This window comes from Crocodylus siamensis, chromosome 6, assembly GCF_052110815.1.
Source record: "Crocodylus siamensis isolate JL-2025a chromosome 6, ASM5211081v1, whole genome shotgun sequence".
Lineage (NCBI taxonomy): Eukaryota > Metazoa > Chordata > Crocodylia > Crocodylidae > Crocodylus > Crocodylus siamensis.
Genome location: NC_143400.1, coordinates 28,611,912 through 28,632,032, shown reverse-complemented (window position 1 = coordinate 28,632,032; position 20,121 = coordinate 28,611,912). Strand labels below are relative to the sequence as shown.

The window sequence follows — 20,121 nt, the reverse complement described above, 5'->3', positions numbered from 1 at the left end:
TTGTGGGCACGCTGGCGGTCTGGAAACCCCAGAATAGATTCAAACGGAGCTGGCCGCCCTAGCCCTGGACTCAGTGCCGTGTCACGTGCTGAATTTTATAACCCGTTTTTCCCGAGAACAGGAGAACTGCCACGTGCTGGGTCACTCCACAGGGCCGGCTGCCGGTCACCGGAGAGAACGAACATGACATTTCCACTGCTCCTCCCTCACTTGCAGCCTCCAGCATTTAAGGTCATGACATCCCAATTCATGATTACCTTTCTTTTCTGACTGTAATGCCAGGAATGCAGGGATGTTCCCTCCAAACACATTCAGAGGTTACTCCTCAACTTTGAGCCATTTATATTTCTTTACACAGCCACGACCACTGTACTGAAGACTGATTCCAAGATGCTTTGACAGAACCGACTTAAATGGCTGATCTGCATCAGTGACAAGCGGCATTTCCTTCCGCAAGCACTCACTACTTCTGTTGCCAGATGCTTCCAATTGATCATCACCTTACAGAGTTGTTTTGATGTACAATTTGCAACCCCACAGAAAAACTAAGTTCATGCAACTGAGTGAGAATGTGGCTTGTTGGGGCAGCATGTTAATATTGGCATGTACAGCCTCCAGACATTTATGAGAAGCATGAAACAACTAAGCTGCCCTTCACGTTGGGCAGTAGGGGATCACGTGTAGCTTCTGCATTCAGGGTTGCAAATCCCTGGAGTGTTATCTGGAAAGATCCCTGCTATGATCCTTAGAATGAAACCAAAGGGGAAATATCTACCTCCAGTTTTCAGTGAATTCCTATGTGGAGAAGAGTTTGGGGCAACATCCTTTGACACAAGGGATAACCCCCACACCTATTTCTGTCAACCCCACTGAGATACCAAAACTGGGTTAAAACTTCTTGCAGACATTCAGCACTTTGCACATTGGACTCTCTTGGTCCATTGCAGATAGCAAAGCAGTGGGGACATGCTATGCTACTTTGACTGGGCTTGAGTACCTGAAGCATTTGGGGAATCTGACATTTCTCAGAGTACACTTCCAGAGATCTACTGCGCTTGTTAAGAGTTTACAGACTTCACTGTTTTATTTAGTGATTGTAAATGTAAAGCAAAAGTTCTTAGTTGCATAAATTTCAGCTGAGGCAGTGCTGAACACATTTGCACCACTATGAGGAATGGGAGGGAAGGAAATAAAATTCATCCTCGTTCATCTGACTGCAATAGGTATCGCCTATGCATTTATAAGTGCACTGCTGTTAACATGATTTCTCTTCCAGCATGCTGCATCTCTCCCCAGTTTGAAGTGGGCAGTGGCTGCTACTAGGCTGGTCACATCTGTTGCTTCTGCTAATAGACCCTTCATCAGCAAGCAGCAAATCCTCCACAGAAAAGGTAAAGGGGCATTTTTCTGAACAGACTTCCATTCCATTGCCATGAAAGTTCCCTTTATCTGTCCCCTTGGCATCTTCACCAAGGTTTTAGTGACTTTTGGTTATAAATCTGCTGTTCTATACCCCTGTGTTTCATAGTGCATATGCATACATCAATCAGTATAGTCAGTCAGTATACCAAACTAGCCATGTAAACATATCCACACTGCCATTAGGGGCCAATAAAGATTGTAAAGATCTATCTGCATGAGAAGAGAGTTTAATAACCTCTGAGCTTTTGCAGGGACAGGTTCAGGGTTCTGGTTATGCTGCACTGCTGTATACAAGTTGAAAACTGCAACGTCTGTGTTTAAGCACATCTACCTCAGTCAAGCAAGATCCCTCCAATATAACTGGAGATATCCATCTTCTATTCCTGCTCAGAGCAGCAGCTTGACTTTCCTGGTCCAAAAACCAAAATGCTAGTACCCCTTCCTTTGGTTGTCTGAGGTACCCTAGGACCCAAGCACTATGGGTGCCTATACATATGCAGCAAGGCTGCTCTGACGTGCTGTAATTACAGCACATTGAAGCAGACTTGATTAACAGAGTCTGCTGGGGCATGGTAATTACCATGCCCCAGCAGACTCCAGGGTGGTCACATGCCCAGCATCTCTGTATTGAAAAATGTCGGTTGGGACGCTTTAACTAAACCTCACTCAACAGGCTCACCCCTGCCGCCATTTTTCAGTGGGGGGATGCTGATGCACGTGATGCTACAGGTGCTTTAATTAGAGCGGCTCTTGGAGCTGCTCCAATTAAAGCACCACCTTATCCCCATTCATGGACCAGGTGTATAAAGGCTCAAGCGTACAGATTGTCAACCTTACCAACAGCACGATGGGATGGAGTTTACAACAAAATGCTTTCCCTCCACCCAAATGAAGAGTTTTGTACCAAGAAGAAATAACACAAAGAGGTTGTACTTTAATCAGATATGGTTTTAATAAATGTACATAAGTTTACAACTTAAACATTTCTTCATAGAGACTAGTCAGGAACATAGATGGAGCACATCTGGAGTGCAACAAAATTACCCCATTCACCTATGAGTCGGAGGTATTTCCAACACCATGAAGAATGAACCCTAGTGAAAGGGGTTTGAGTGAAGCACTGGTCTTACCATGCATAGTTAAGTCCAACTCAGGCTTCCTGCAGAATAAAAGAATCTCAGCTGTCTTGGAGAATGAGACACTGATTCTTTCACTCTCTCAGTTCATGTGTAGAGGATTCAGCATCAGCCATATCTAGTGGGTTTTTTCTGATCAGAATTCCTCACCCAGACCAAGCTGGACTCATGAAAAATGTTTACCCCCCCCTAAATCTGCAGAAAAAAATTAATTAATCCCCCCTTTGGGGGGAGGGGGTGATCAGCAATTTACCGAACTTCATGGTCAACAAATCTAGATTTAGCATCAAGGTAGAGTATTTTCTGCACACACATAACAAATATTAAAGGCCATCATTTATTAGAATCACCATCACAGCTGATCCTAATTCAGGAATGTATTTCAGCAGTGAAACAAGGTCACACTGTCAAAACGCTGATGGTAAAAATGCTTTGGAGTCTTCAGGTATCTTAATGAGGCTTTGATTTAATGTGATGAGAAACAAACAAAGAAAAAACCCACCTCTCCAAAATGACAGTCTTTGGTGGAAGCTTAGTTCATGTTACTGATTACCACTTTGGAGTGATGGAGTCTGAGTTTCACAGTTACATAGAGCTCTCTGTTACCTGCTTGATTAATGTAACCGAGGCCATGCCTCAGGCAGTGTTTTTCAGGTTTGATTACATGGGCTTTTTCACAAGCTTAGTGTCTTCCATGTGGCTCCATGCATACCGTAGGTTGTAGATTGAGTGTGCACTGGCTTCAAGAGAATAAGACTGTAAACTTAACACTATTATCACATATGCTGAACTGCAGAAGGTGCAGGTTAATACTGCAGCCACTCATGCCTTCTGGTACTGATGATGTTCACGGCGAAGATGCAATGGCCACGAGGCCCACGGAGCCCAGCAGATTGCCTTGCTTCAATTCTTGAGTAAAGATACTGTGATTGTAAGCATTTCTGAGGCATGGGCTTTAACCCAACTCCAATTCAAGTTAGCAGTGAACTGGCAAGTGCAGCCACTGCTTCCACAGTTCACAAAAGACACAAGCTTAAGATTGTCAGAGGATTGATTGGCAACTGTCTACTGAGCAGCAGAAAACCCTTACCAGAGATCTTTCTGGCTGTGAATGCCTTCAGGAGGGATTGAACCAGGAAAAACCTTAATGATTTGTGGCTCCAAAACACACACAAGCAGGCCCTCAGCAAGCAGAGAGAAGGTAGTCATGCCACAGACCCTTTTTCTTGTAGTCTTGGTGCTACTGCAGGGAGGTTCAGGGAGCCCTCGAGTCACAAAGCCTGCTTGGACTCTAATGGCTCCATGCTTTGCTTATTGCTTACAGCCAGCCTGGGAGTTCACCACACCTTTATTTTGTTCAGCTGGTCCCCTATGATGATGTAGAAGGGCCACTGACTTGAACAGTACTTTATACAGGTAACAACAGTCTAGTGCCATGGGATCAGATCACCAGTAAGGAAGGGGAGCAATACTTGGGCCCAGTGAAAGTGGACTTCAGTTGTTTTTGCAAATGGGCTTGGAGCCTACCAACAGAAATTTAGTTTGGTATTTTTCAAGCTGCCGTTAAGAAAAAATGACTTAAATTGTTGCATCTGGATGATGAAGGCTTTGTCTAGTTAGTTGTAAAAAAAAATTATACCAAGCTTCTACCATATTATTGCAAAGACAGGCGGCACACTATATTTTACATGCATTAAAAAAAAGTGAAGTCTAGATTCTGTAAGGGATCACAGCTCCATTGTTCAATGAGTAGATAATCATGCCAAGAATTTAGAAGTAGTGTATGTGTGTGTGTGTATGGATAAAGCTGATGGGGGTGGGGGGAGAGGGGAGTCAGACTGGGCACTGGGATGCAGTTTTCTGATTGTAGCCAAGTTCCACTGCTTACCAGATTGAGTGCAAGAAGCTCATCTACGCAAAGTGCTCCTTGTTCTATTTAAACGGTGTGCTTGCTGGATGTCTTGGATCAGGACTGTTAGTTTACTGAATACTATTAGCTCATTTCTGCAAAGTTAAACAAAGCCTTCAGGCAAAGCCGTGTGCTTGAAGAAGGACTTGTAAGCTGCCCAAACCCTGGCTGAAAATCTAATCCCTAATAAAACTAAAAAGATGACATTAATTGCTGTAAATGTTCTTTCAACAGCATAACCAGGCCTTTCTCCACTCTTCCTTTCTTCCCTGTCTAGCAAGTTTGATCAGCTGGATCTGAATTATCCTTAGCTCCGAGCCTCCATCTTTATCACTGATCAGCTGGCAGGAAAGAGGCATGGGCTCCTTCCTAGCAGCAAAGAGAGACGTGCAAAATACTTTTCACAAAGAAACGGAGGTCGAACATTTCAGGTAAGGGACATGACTTAGCACAACAGAGGTTGGTAATAAACTTCATGTCATTGTCTGACATCAGCTTTTCAAGTAAAAATAAAAGTACACCCACAAAGAACCTCATTGTGTGAATCCAGTTACCAGAGGGATTTGCTTTTCCCCATTTACGCCAGTGCAACTGCTTACTTCAGTGAAGCGACTTGGATTTACATGAGATTCATCCACATTATCCTGCTGCTTTCTCCTTCCTTCCACAAAATCCCTAATTCAGGACCATACCCCATCTCCAGACCGTATGCAACTAACAGTGGTACCAATAAACGCAGCATATGTTGGGGCCTTGATGCTAAAGGTCTCCTCTATGTTTCACAGTATAGTATCACAAGCATTCCTCAAGCTAGCATCAACCAACCGGCAAGTTACTTGAGATGAAAAACCACACACAAGCCAATTGCTCAGTTTAGTTGGAAAAGGTACATCAAGAGAAACCCAGAAATATACCTACAGTATTTACATTTTCTATTGTTGCTCAGACAGAGCTGAGGAAAAACTGAAGCTGCTGACCAGCAGTGATGACACCTACCTTGACATGTCACAGGCCAGCATCAGGAAACTAGGTTGCTTTATAAAGGAAGCTCCAATTAGCCTGAGCTGAGCTGGACACATCACCACTTACTACTAACAACTGAGCTGCCCAAGTTCCTTTGCTCCCGTGTTTCTTGGTTTCAGATTTCCTCCCTTGTCCTCAGAAAGTTAAATACACCAGCCCAGGTTCCTCACTAGTACGTTCTGTAAAACCCCAGTCAAGTCAGAGCTGGCCAAGTGCACCAACAAAATGTCTCTCTTATTCTGCTGGTCGGAATAAGCTCCAGCGATTTGGGACTGGGTGCAAGCACAGTGAAGGAAGAGCACAAATCCCACTACACACAAGTATCATTGGCCATCTCCCACTTGGGGATGGGCAGGCTCATTCCCTAGTGCCTTCCCCTGCACTGTAGGGCTGTCAGCAGTGAACCGCCCTAATGCTACATGGTTTGTCTTGCATACAGGGACCTGCTCTCCCCTTCAGGTACTCCTCACACAGTTTCAGCATTCCTATAGTACTCCTGTAACTCATCGGCTTTTGAGCATTTGGCCAACAGAGCTGGACTTGCACAAATCAGTTTTTATAAAGACAAAGAAATGGCTCAGTTATACCACCTTCCTTCAGCATGATGCCGCTGGCTTAAGATGACCTGTCCCCGACTGTCATCCAGTGTTAATCTAGGGAGGACCCTCCCTCTCCTCTTCCTGCCCTCCCCCCAGCCATACACACAATGTGTTTACACTTGCAAGGGAGTACTTGTCCATCCTGAACAAGGACAGAACTTAAAACCACCCCACAGAGAGCTGTCCTCAAGCTTCTCAGGCTACGGCAGCAAACACAGCCATGGGTTGAATCATGGGTGACATCCAGGACAAAAAAATTCCTCTTAGGTTTCAGTGCAAAGCTCTAGGTTATTTGCTAATGACCAGACGAATTAAGGGAACAGTCCTCGCTCTCTTTCTAAGAGCCCAGTTGAGAGAGACTCAAAAGTAAGCTTTAAACGAGGCCCTGAAAGAACAAACCATCATGAAGATCTTCCTGGGCTCTCCTCTTTTCTGTGTATGGCCAAGAGAATTGCTCAGGATATGAAAGACATCTTGAAAAGGAACAGCGCCATGAACCATCCTTATAGAAAAGAAAAAAAATCCTTACAGTTAGACATTTTGGAAACAACTTCACAGCAACATCAAGTGTTTCCAGGAGAGAAACAGCAGTCTGAAGACTGCTGGTTTGGTTCTGATGGGGCTTGCTACCACTCCCATTCTGGGTGGACACACAAGAACATTACTGAGACTTGCCTTTCTTTCTTTAGCAAAAAGGCACAAGAAAAGCCAACAATCCCTAAAGAAAACAACTCATGGATTCCTACTCTGCTGCCAACAGTAACGTGACAAATAAAGTCAAGTGGCTTCCCCACTCAACAACGACATTTTCCTCCAAGTTCAATACTGTAATTCACTACAACTCTTTTTTTTTTTTGCTTTTATAAAAACTAAGCTGTCTTCCTCTTTAATCATACAGTACAAAACATGGGATTTCTAGAACACAATAGAAAAGTGCAGGAGGAATGTAGCTTGTCTTTAGACTTATCTTAACAGAAACGCAAAATGAAGATTAATTTAAGGCCAGATCCTTTGCTAGTGTAAATCATTGCAACTTGACAGAAGTCAGCAGAGCAACAATATATAACATTAAGGAGGGGAGGAGGGAGTTGCCTAGATCAGAACTTCTGTCAAGCTACTTCCAAAGTATTCCAGTTTTAACAGTATTAAGATTAAAAGTTCACTCTCCAAATTACAATACGTGAAATGCATGGTTCAATACTTTGGCATAAACCAAATGGAAAATGAGTCAGAACAAAATGAGTGTGTATGTGTACATACGCACACTTTTATATAAGATGACACCCAAAAAGATCACTTTGCCAACACTTCTATACTCAGATGTATTTGGAACTGATCCAAAACCACACTGAAACCCACTGGAAGTCTTGGGAGCCTTTTCACTGCCTCCAGTAGGGTTTGTACTAAGCCAACAGATAGATATATACTTTGATGTATTACTGAGTGACAATTGTCTGTATGCATAAGGCCAACAAGGCTACATTTTCCCTTATGTGGAACTTCAATAGTGCATAGTCCTCATGCTAGACTTCTGGCAGCTGTGTGACTTTCATTCAACATGCATATATTCTGTAAATACACACACAGTTCATCATCAAGGAGCTATGTTCTCAATCTACCGTTGTTGGTTTGGTTGCAGCATTTGTTATAAGCTTTTGGGAGACTTCTACTCTGATCACTTCCAGAATTCACCTTGGTAGGAAAACAATAGTGACAACCTTTTTGGCCTGTGAACCGATTTCCTCCCCAGAGCATTAGCCAGTCCTGCTTGACTTGCTCTGTAATCCTAGTTGTGTACCAGTATCAATAGTAACAAATTGAACAAGGTATTCACCTTGCCAAAGCCAGGAAGTACAAAATATTACTGGTTCAGAGAAGCATCTAAAGAGGAATGGGGGAGGAGGAAAGGTAGCAACTAAAATAGGATGTGAAGACCCTTGAGAGCTGGGCATTCAATAGAATATAACTTAAAATGGTTCAACTAAATATCACTGCAACTAGAGTTTGGAATAAAGGTGGGGGGAAAGTACTGCTCATTTCTACTAAGAGCCTGAAGGTCCTTGAGAGAGAGTTTAAATCAGAAGCCCATCTCCCATCTCACAGCAGACTACTTAAGGCTTTTGCTTTCCCGATTTGGAAGGGAAAGGTGCTGAAGCAAACGGGTCAGCACTAGGCAGCTCTGTAGTCCTGGCAGAGAGAGAAGCAATAGAGACGGATCCTGCTATTGCCTGTTTGTTGGTCTGAGAAACCACCTTATAAGCTGCTATGGGTTGGACATCCAGACCCTGGTCATCTTCTGGACTGTAGTGACGGGAGTACTTGGATAACGACTGTGGACGGAAAGGCTGGCTAACCGTGGAGCCCAAGAGGGCATCCTGTGGGAGCGCGTGTCCTTGGCTTCTGTCATTAGGAACACTGCCATGCTCTTTCAGCAATCCTTTGGGAGGAACACTTTCCTGTGGCTCCACTGCTCTTATGGAGTGAGGTGGAAGGCTTGCTGGCTGAGCGAACCCGACTGTAGGATACTGAGGTCTAGCCGAGACAGGCACCGCACACATTCCTGTATCCAAATTTTGGAACACAGCATTAACAACATGCTGGTCATCACCCCTTTGTGCATGAGGCTCCTTAGATGGGCTGTGTGATGGCAACTCTTCCAAGCTTTTCTTTTTAGTAAAAGGAGCTCTCAGAAATACATCTGTTTCTTCTGGTTGCCTTGTAGCCACAGCAGTCTTGGAAATGAAGGGCGCTTTGGAAAAGACATCCAGGTCATCACACACTTTTCTTGAGCTTCGGAAAGGAGCTGTGGCAAAGACATCAGGCTCATTGAAAAATTCTCCCGTGTGCGGCTGAAAGGCTGGGAACAAAACATCTCCTATTCCACTTTGAGAAGGCTGGGCATTGCCATCATCTTTGGAAGCCTTTGCTCTTTCTTTGGGTACTGGTTGCAACTTACAGGACTCCTCTTCCTCTTCAGAGTCCATAAGCAAAGGCCGGGACCCGCTACAATCCAAAAGGTCTCCCTCATGGTCTGTCCCTTCTCCCTCGCTGCTGTGGAAGGAGCTGTTGCTTGAAGGGTCACCTCTTGCTAAGTAGTCAGATTCTGAGTTGTGCTGTGTTCTCACCTCCCGTGTCTCAGGTTGACCTTTGTACAACGAGTTACCATCACTAGCAGCAGGTCCTTTACAGTGCTCAATGGTTACAACAGGGTATACGACCGGTTCCCCCTGCAGACCTAGGAGCGCAAAACAGGAGTGTTACTCATAAATCAACTAAATTCTCTTTGTCATTAACACATACGAAATAAAAAATGAACTGCACTGGAAATGCTACGATGCTCAGTTAAACCATCACCACCATACATGGAAAATGAGAAGGAAAGATAATTTAAAAGAAAAGAAAACAATGAACTAAAGTGTTTGCTGCACACAAACTGGAACACAACTCAGCACTTCCTCACAGATCAGGACAGCACAAATACAAGGTGTTAGAAAGAGATGGAAGATGTTAGAGACACAAACGCCCAAGCTCAAACACTCTTGTTTGACACCGTTCTACAAGGAACTTTAAGTGCCACCTGCAACATGGCCTTTATTTTGTGAGGCTACTGCCTGGAGTGAAATACCAGTAAATGGACAGTTAGTAGTAGTGTCGTTTCATTCATTCATCCATTCGCTGCAGCTGCCTGTTGGCACAGGAGCTACCTACAAGCAGGTATTTATTGCTTAGCATAGTTTGTTCTCTTGGGAGCTACCTTGCACTTCCATGAGCTGTTGCACTAGGGCATGTAAAATGCACTGTGGCACCTCTGATCCGTTAGCATAGCACAAGCTTAAAGGCAAGTATATATATCCTTCCGCAAGGTATTCCAAAGATCATTTTCACCGATCTGGTAATTTTAGCAGTGCCACTGGAGTCACTGCAAAAGTATGAGTTGAAACAACCCGATATACTGATTCTAAGTGAAGTATTTAGGATTATGATGATAGATTGGCTTGGTTCTACATGTTAAGTAAAATCAAACCAACATGGCAGAAAGAGGGGCTTACTATCCTGCTATTCTCTAGTTACCAGAGCCCAAGAATAGGCTTACTTTTGCCTTATGAATCACACAGACAGTTATCAGAATACAAGATATCTTACCTTCAGAGAACTATTAGCAGGTTAGAAGCATGTCATTGGACTCATGTTAGCAAGAGGATAGGAAAAAGGCACATGAAAACTAGGCAGTATAGATTCCAGACAAAAAGATTTGCATTTTGGTATGTGATATCTACTAACTGACAGGACAGAATGATGCTCTAAATACTTTACCCTTTACTTCTATACAAAACATGTCTTTCAGTTTCACACAATTACAAAACGATCTCCACACTCTGCTCGGATTAAACTTTTAACATACACACACTCCAAGTGAACTCCAAGTTCTAAAGTCTTCCTTTATAAGTTATATGTATTTATGCAAGTTCAGTCATTGTCAGCCATTTCTCAGAATTAAAAGACACAACACTCTTTAGTAAGCATCAAAATGATTTTTTTTTATTGGGAAAGTATTAACTTAGATACATTACACTGCAAAGTGAAGACAGTGTAGATATAGATGAGCATTTTATAAGTTATTGTACAAAAATACTATCTATCTTCTCTGAAGCCTACGTTTTCAGAAGTGCCTTAAGCTTTCGTGCTATTCTTAGTTTGACTATAGAAATAAGAAGACCTAAATTATTTTTTCCCTTTCAAGAGGTTGGCTGTTTATTCATGGAGTTCCTGAGCTGGACATTATCGCATGATTTTAAAACAAAGGCAGAAAAAAAGAGCCAGTAAGGTTGCCACATCATGCCAAGGTGCGGTTTTTTGTTTGTTTGTTTTAGTTATCTGGTCACCCTGGAACAAAGCGTACAGGCAAATAAGAGAAGGAAAGAGGGGAGCATGTGCCATGCATATAACATGAATACAAACCGGCTATCCATTATTTCACTAGCACACTATTGCCACTGTACCTGAATCACTTGATCAGAATAAATCAATCTTTCCCCAATAGCATAAATTGTCTAACAAATACTGAGCTTGAAGCTACGACCATAGATTACAATCTGTATGCAAAAGGTAAGAGCTAGGGTTGGGGAAGCATATAATACAATATAAACCTCAACTGGTTAAGGACTATAGCAAAATAGCAACAACTAGTGTGAAACTGCAGGGTACCACATAACAGGCAGAATGGTTATTGCCACGCATTGGATAAAAGCATGATTTGGAGCTGACTGTCTTTGTTATCTGTTGTGTTCCCAACTATGGGCTATAAAAAATAGCCCCCTAATGCAATGCTTTCAGCCTCTGCCCAAAGACCCCTTTTTAGGACAGGCAACGCATGCAGACATTCTTGATATCCATTGTACATGTAATGCCTGTGTGGGTTCTAAGGGGTCCAGAGGACCAGGAAAAAGCTATACATTCTTCTGCAAAATTCAAGTGTAAGTGGGACTCGGATCTTGCCCTAGCCATCTGTCCGAGGACCAGTTTCACCTTATGCCCAGAACAGCTGGTGGAAGGTACAACAAGAATTGCAACATACAAAACACCTGGAAAACAAGAAGTAGGGGAGATCTCTCCAGATACCATGCATTTGTTAATAAGAGAACAAGGATATTTAAAATAATGATTTCAGTATGCCAATGATTTAGAGTGGGTAAAGTGAAGCTCAGAGTCTGAAGCACCCAAGGATAAAAGTCTGCATAATGTATGGGGATGATTTAACAAGGATGACAGGAAGGTGAAAGGCACTAGTGGACTCTTATACCTGGACCACATTACAGCCAATTTATTGCTGTGAGAAGCATGCAACATGGATGTTATAGGAAGTGGGTAATTTAAGTTAGCCAGTGCTAATGGTCCCTTAAACAGCGGATTCTCCAACATGTCCCATCCAAGGTCAAGGAGACTGATGTGAAAGACACGTTCCAGGGAAACAGCAATCTCATTCTGTCACGGCTGGAAGATGGAAAGGCTCATTCTACAAGCAGGGATGGTGGGTGAGAACATAGAAGACAGGCTAAGAAAACCTAGCACCTGCCACCTTTGTGGTCCTGTCCCTGCCATTTCATGACATAGCTCCCATCATCTACAGTAGGCAGTGCTAAACCAACTAAAGATGCTTGAAAGCTGCATGCATTTTTACAAACATGCCTAATATCCGTGAGTGACCAGAAGTTCAGTGGCTGGTTTTACTGAAGCTGTACAAAACAGGATGCTCTCAACCTCATGTTGTCAAGAGCTGGGACTCCTAACACATGACCACACCAGGCAGGGTGTTGCCAGTAGGCAGCTGCTGCTTTTTACCCCCAAGACATGCATGTTACCTCCTCAGAATGACCCTAATCTGTGAAGTTATATTTACATTTCTAAGCATGCTCATTAGTAACAGTAAAGACTTTATTCTGTAGAAGATTTACATAAGGTAATTCTTCTGTTCTTACAGAATTACATTTCCGCACTCCACTCCCCTTTAATGCAGTCGTTGCATAGAAATGTTTTCAGCTGTTAAGCGTCTGTACTAAAGCTTTTCCCTAAGTACATGCACTTGTTTTACTTTCTTCAGAAGGAAGGTACATATTGAAAATATACACCATGTGATACACCAGGAGCTGCACGATACTGCAGGTACAGTTCACTTAGCTGCAATAAGCATTGATAAAAAGAAATGAACTCTAAGTGATTGCTGCTGCTTTGAAATGACTATATTTTGCATAGGTTAGCAAGAGATAAAACCTGTAATATCCATAGATGAGTATGGCAAATGGGATGGAAGAAATAGCATCTTCTCACAGGTTAGAATATAGACACTTGAGGATTTTTGTATCTTCTTTTTATAAAGAACATTGCAGTGACCAAAAGATATGGATAGGATTTACACCAAAAAGCCAAATCATACCCTGGACCATCTTTTTCAGTCATCTGTGAGGGTCTGATCCAGTCCAGATAGCAGGAGCCTTTTCATGGACATGAATGAGCTCTGAATTGGATCTTAAGGACAAGAACCTTGGAAAGAGCAGAGGGTATATGTCTAGCTGCTGAGATGGCCTTTCCAGAGGATAATTTTGCTGATTTTGCGCAAAGCCACGGAGATGCTTGCATGTGAGGATGACTGATTAAAGGTGACATGGTAGTTGATGCATGTGACTACTGGTCTGGTTTAGCCATGACCTGACAATCAAGACTTCCCTTCATTTAACAGACAGTAGATTTCTTTCCTCGCGCTTGTGCTTTCCTTGCCAATCAAAGCTAAAAACAAAGGAGTGGAATTTGTAAAACAACACCCGGATCTTCTCTAGTGCTCTTTATCAATGGATCTCAAAGCAGTTTCTGAAGGAGGTCTGGGTCATTAGTACTCTGTCACAGATGAGGAAGTTCAGATATAACCTTGCAGTGACTTGTTCACGGTCACTGGGCTGGTGAGCAGCAGAGTAGAGAACAGAAGCCAGGTCCCTGGGTTGCCAGTCCAGTGCTCTGTCCTCTTGGCCAGAATGCCAGAGAGATACTAGATTTGATTCTCAATTGTCTGGCATCTTGTAAAACCAGTTACTCAGATGCAGTGAGTAACTGCAGTGCATAATACTTTTTAACCAGGTAGAGTTCTACACCCACTGGGTACAAATGTGACTGCAGGAAACTGGAGGATCAAGCCTACTAGATTGTCTCTAGAAAGATTCTAATGTTTTTCAGCTTCAGGTACAGCAACAAGTTGTATTTCATTGTTCACTTTGGATGAAAAGGCTGCGACTGCTTCAGAGAAAGCCAAGATGGGATTATTATGGTTTAAACTCCTTCCCTTGGCAAGTGCTGGCACAAGCCTTATGCACCACTGAAGTCCCTACAAAAGGCTCCAAGCGGTGCATCACTTTGTGTTGGTCTTTTGCACAAAAGTTAACTTAATGCCGCGAGACAATTTTCTCTTATATATTTATTTAAAAGCCTCTAGTGCAGTAATTAATCCCACTATTCCCAAACCCAGTTACCTGCTAGTTTGAAACAGTTTTTGCTTGTTGGTGGGCCTGCCTGTTTTCTGGTTGGCTTTGGAGAAAAACCCAGGGAATGGGACCTTCCTAATTCCTATTAACATAGAAGTCGATATGGTGATTTCGAGATTTTGAGCCTTTAGATTTAAGTCCTTTCTCCTTTGTTCCAAGGAGGTATTTACATTTTGCACTTTTTTCCCTCCTCAACTGCGTAGAAAACAGCACATTTCCAAATGGAAGAGATATTCAGTCATTTTGATGGACTCTTTTAATCAAGTCCAAGTTTGCCAACTCAATCGGCAAGGCACATGAAAGTCCACAAATAAGTCTTCCTCCTAGGACAAAATTAAAGGTTCTAAAATATGCTTCCTCCGTGTATGTGACCATAACCTGACTTAATTGTCTTTGTAATTACCAGATTTAAAAACATTAATGGCTCTTATTTGATACAGATGCGTTTTCGCTGCAGCAGGTATTCAAAACACTACTTCCTCTGACGAACCCAAAATACTTCACTTTACTGACCTCTGCATGGTGTGAAAGTGTAATGTTTTTTCCACTAATGTAGACAAGAACTAAAGAGAAATTCTTGATTACCAAAGGCAGTTAGTTACTCTATTTCTGTTGGAAAACCATAGGAGTGGGCCTCCAGCTTCCATTAGCATCTTTTAAAAGCCTCTCCTGAAAACAAGATGTGGATAAGGGAATAAGTCGAACCCCTGCTGTGACAGAGGAGCTGGCATTACTTTGTACAGTAGCTGCCTTGGTAAATGTTGAATCCTGGCAGGAGAATCCATCCAAATAAACTAAGGCCAACAGTTGTGTTAGTAACTCAAGGATGTCAGGATAAGATGATTCCTCCATCATCCTCATGTGTAAACAACATGACTGCTCAAAGACTTCTATCCATCCAAGAAAAACAGCTGCCCCCACTACCTTTTCAGGGAAAAAACAAACCCATACCATATTTATCACAAATGTAAAGCATTTGACTTGCTCCCTCTCTTGCAGTAATAAATAACCACAAAGAACCCTCTTGACGGTATTAAGTAACCCTATACCTTTATGCCATCATATGCACCAGCCTTCTTTGGTACGGAGACTGGATAACAGTTGGTTGTGTGTGGTCTCCACTGGGCACTTTGTGCTTTCTAACCTAATGTACAGGTTGAAAATAGTTTCATCCATTTAAAAATTAAATCTCCCACCTCTCTTAAAATTAACTACAGTCTTCACACTTCAAGTATTCCACGGCTCTCTTTTGGAACATTCACTTATCAGTGGCAAGTCGTGTCTTATACCTGGGGCTAATCATAGACCTTATTAAAGGCGTGAAGTTTCCATTGATTTGTTTTGTGTTCCCTTCCCTAAACCATGAATAGCTACTTCAAAAACAGTAAAAAGAACATTCACATCTGCTTATTTAATGACATTATTAACAACCCAGTGCCTTTATAGTTTTGCTTCGAGAACCCTTGAACAAGTTCTATCAGATTTAAAATCTTAAACATTCTTTAAAAGTACTTTAATTCACAGAAATCTCTTGGTTTCTAATATACAGTAGATGGTTACTTTAAAATCCATTCTCTTTTCATATATTTTCAGTATCTGACTATACAATAACTTTCTATCTAAATCTTTGTCGTGTTTTCCAGTCCAATTTGCCTGTGCTTTAGGAATAATAAAAAACAACAACCACCAAAAAAAATAATAAAATTCTATCAACAATTTTACTAAGATCATTTCCATTCTTCTCATGTAAAGCTTCTCCTGGAAAGTGCAGTATACACATGTAATGATACAACACACTTAAGCAATACTTTTATTATTAAGTGTAGATTTTAAAAGAAGATTAATGGACAGCAGACACTATTAATGGTTAGTCCTATTTACAGAATTTGTTAAACTAAACGTTGGTGTGGGAAAAACTGGAAATAGGAGAGAAATACTCATGGACTTAATGTCTTTCCCTCTCAGGGAGAGGTCAGTACATATATAATTTAGTCATTCATACTTTCGCACATGGGAAACTGCACTTTTACTAATACAGCTACATACACATACACAAGGTTAGCAGTAAGCTAGCAATGATTCCACTACAGAGGAAGAGTCCTTCTATTTAGAAATGATTTTTAAATATATGATGGAAACTCTGGATGTTATGATCATAAGCCAATGGAAACAAGTTTAGCTTATCTGGTTAGTTGAAAAAACTAAGCATGTTCAGGTAAAAAAAAGAAAAAAGGTAAATACCATCAAGTATCACTGAGCTTGCCAGCACTCATTTCAGACTGTCTAAGCTGATTACATGCTTGTTCTACAAAGACTGAAAATCTGAATAAAGTATACAGTAACTTCTGTCTACTGAAAAATGGTTCCATACTTAACTGTGTTGCACTTTTTGTAGTTACAAGGGAAAACCCAGAACAGATACTGGACTTTTGACTAAAGCCAGGATTAAAAACAAAACACAAACAACTGCTGGACAATTTGGTTTGTACACCATTTACAGTATTTCATCTAAAACACACCAAAAAAAAGAAAACAAAACAAAAATCACAAGAGAATACATCTGTTGTTGCCACAATGCCCTTTTCAGCCAGAAGTTAAATTAACACAAAGCTATCACAGCCATACTCACATGTACTTAGTTCCAATTTGTGAAAGGCTTAATTTGGGGCCATTCTTGCAGCTTGAATAATTCATTTTTATTTTTACTGAGAAAGCGCAGTTCATTCATAAGCAGGATTGATAACAGCAAACCTTTAGCTGGGGTGTGGAAAACTCTCTCAATATACCTGATTACCTTAAGCTCTATGCAATTTTCCAGTTTGTTTCTTCTCTGGCATATAGTGCCAGTTTAAAAACATACTTTCCCTAACCTGTCTCCGACAGGAGAGGGACAGCCCTAGTGATTTTTCTCTCTCCTTTTCCTTTTGCCCATTGATCAGGAAAAACCCAAATGATTATCACACTTTAGTCAGCACTCTCACTTAAGGAAAAAGGAATGCTGTTTCTAGCAAGGTTCATACATTAGGCTACAGTTAACTAATTAATTTACAGTTAAGCTTTCAGTGAAGCTATGTATAAAATTTCAGCAGAGTGGCAAATGACAAGTAGTGCTCCCTTTAGACACAAGCTAGTAAAGACAGGTGTGTAAGGAACCACAGCAGGTTGTGCCAGGAATGCGCTGTAAAACAACTATTTGAGGACAGAAACTGAATTCTTTCCTGGGATGGGAATATGAGAACGGGGTGGGGGGGGGGGGGAGCCTGTTGGTAGATTTTTTTATTTTTAATTAAAAAAAGAAAAGAAAAAGAAAATGCAACTGAAGGTTAACTCCTCTGGAAATGAAAACGTAGATTAGGTACGTTACAGAAACTGCGTCTGCTACGGGGTCACCGCTACAGGTCTATGAGCTGATCCACCAGCAGTAAAGACCTGGCTATGTTGGGAAGACTTGACTCAGAGCTTCCACTGTTGTTTCTAGAATGCCCACCTGAAAGTGTGAGAGAGAGGAATTCAGTATCGAGCAGGTTAGTTTCAGATGTTAAGAGCAAGCAAAGAGAGAATAACCAGAAAAAAGCAACTTTAACTCTAGCTACACTAAGCTGCTCTGTCATACAATCACTATTGTTGCAGCCACCCCTAACATTTAGCAATGAGCGGTCCCTTATAGAAGTGTTACCGATAGGTTAATAGGCATAAAAGCCAATAGGCTTCTTTAGAAATTCCCTTTAAAAGCTATCCATAGAAACCATCTCCCTTTCTACACTATTTATAATCAACCTCTAGATTTCTCTAGAGAATTTCATCCCTGCTACCAAATTGTTTGATAGTGCTAGAGAAGGATTTTGTTCTCTTAAAATGTAATACATGCAAATTGATTTTTACAAAAAGAATAAATTCCTAGGTCATTTACAGCAATTTCACAGGGTTTCTGGGTGCTTTCATTCAAGTCCTTGGAAAAACATCGGACTTAAAATGGGAACAGAACAGAGGTCATTAGTAAGTACTTTTGAGAATCCCAACCTCTGTGGCTCAGTATTTCTTACTAGGAGGTTTCATTCTTTCCAAGCTAATATTAGACACCGAGCAGATGTACAGCATGCACCATGCTGTAAGAGAAAGGATATCTGGAGATCAGGGAAAGAAAAGCATCTACTGGGTAGGAAAAAAAAAATATAGCTCATGCTATCAAAGTTTACCTTCTTGCAAAAATAAAAAAATAATTTCTGCAACCAGGCTGCAGGAAAACAAGTCATATCTGACAGGTGGCATTGCAAATAAAGTGTCTTGGCTCTGTTCCTAGGAAAACCATTAACAAAGCAGGACTAGGCTGCCAGGAAGACTACAAAAGAAGACTTAACAACACAGGCTGGAGCTTCCATGACTGCTCAAAAGGAGCTGGATGCCCATTCTCCCCCACTGGGCTTTGAACATATCAGTCAGAAAATCACCATCAATTTGATTTCAGGAGAGATCTGAAGGTAGAAAATAATTTCCTTTCCTCAGTAAGTATCCTTCCAGTCATTTTATGGAGACTGAATGCAGGCTTTACACAAAAAGGGTATCTAGTACAACTTAATCATGGAAATTCTTAATTGAGTTGACCCAGATTGGGAGGAAAAACAAGGTATTGCTGACTCCTTGGGTAGCAAGAGACTTGGACATTTAAACAGTCTCCTGTCTGGCTGGGCCTCATTATCCTTTCACTTCCATGCTAGAGTTATTTGGGGCATACCTACACAGCACAATGTAGTCCCATGCAGAGATACCCAAGTTTGCTTGAATACTGGAAACAGGATAGCAAATGCTACTACGCTGCTCCTCACCACCTAATATACCCTGCTTCTCAGTGGAGTTAATTAGCCAGCATACCATACTGCACTAACCTGGCTACATTGCTTCAAATACCCTGAAACTAAACTCCTTCAGAGTTAACTTGGGTATTTCTCCATGTTGCTGCATTGCATTGTTTCAACATCCCCTTGTTAGTATGACAGTACAGTCAGACAAGCAAGTTTGAATGAGAAAAGAATTAGGCTCACTGAATACTACAAAGCGTATCCCCAGTGGTCAGCATTACTTTGCATACACTGTAGCTTCACTGATGAAAAAAAACCCAGATTGCCCTGATATGTTTTAGTTTAAATCCTGTCTTACCTTGTGAATTTTTGGATATCAACACTGGGATGGGGTCAAACTCATCTTCTGTCACTTTCTCAGAGCCCTCAGGTGCATCAAAGCCTGATATCAGATTAGTATCTTCTGCAGCATGAGGAAGAAATGGAAGTAAAGCAGCAAAGATAGCAAAGAAAGCATGTTAGAATTGACCAAGTGTTAGGACATATTTATTTTAAAAGAAAAGGTTAAAAAGGATGAGCTTTTTTGTAAAGTTGAAATAAACCTAGTAAGTATAAGGTGGTGGTAAGCAAGAGAGCCAAATCACTAAACACAAAAGGGAAAATGAAAAAGGGGGAAGGAAAAATAAATAGCTGTACCAACTTGTGAGACTCAAGATACAATTTGGCTGACTCAGAGTGAGCGTTTGGCACATTTTGCAGCCAAAAGTCAGGGACTGAGGGCTTACTTTAGCATTTCATGGCTTGCTTTAAAAGCCTTTACTTTTTCAGGGCTTACTTAGTATTTCATGACCAGCACAGATTCTGGGGTGATGGCTGGGAGGGGTGGAACTGTCTGTCATCTCACTGGCCAGCTGAGGCACCATTACAAACCCAGAGAACAGTCAACCTCCTTGGTCTCTGAAGGGAGTTTTAAGGAGGGAAACGGTAGCCCCAAAGAAGGGACAGGAAGAGAAATGAGTTATTGAGATGGGCCAAGACCCTTGAGTTCTTTCCCTATGAAGGAAAAATGCAAGCAGGGCTACATTCTCAAGGAAAAGTTAGTGAGACTTGAAAAGCACCTAAAGCAGGTAAGGAGCCTAACTCCTATTGAAATGGCTTTAAGATTTGTGGGAGTTACGAGCCTAACCTTCTTTAGGCATTACTGATTGT

The 20,121-nt window shown here is 41.6% G+C and overlaps 1 protein-coding gene across 8 annotated transcripts in view; it reads right to left on the bottom strand.

Annotated features, from left to right (window-relative positions):
• Positions 1-2,349: 2,349 nt before the first annotated feature.
• AAK1 (AP2 associated kinase 1) overlaps positions 2,350-20,121 on the bottom strand; it is a 106,362-nt gene continuing 88,590 nt past the window's right edge. For 4 of the 8 annotated variants that reach the window (XM_090050623.1, XM_090050626.1, XM_090050628.1 and 1 more), the window contains one exon: positions 2,350-9,324. In XM_090050623.1, the coding sequence (XP_089906749.1) occupies positions 8,201-9,324 (1,124 nt within the window). In that variant the 3' untranslated portion in view covers positions 2,350-8,200. The other 4 variants (XM_090050621.1, XM_090050622.1, XM_090050624.1 and 1 more) reach the window with 2 other exon arrangements.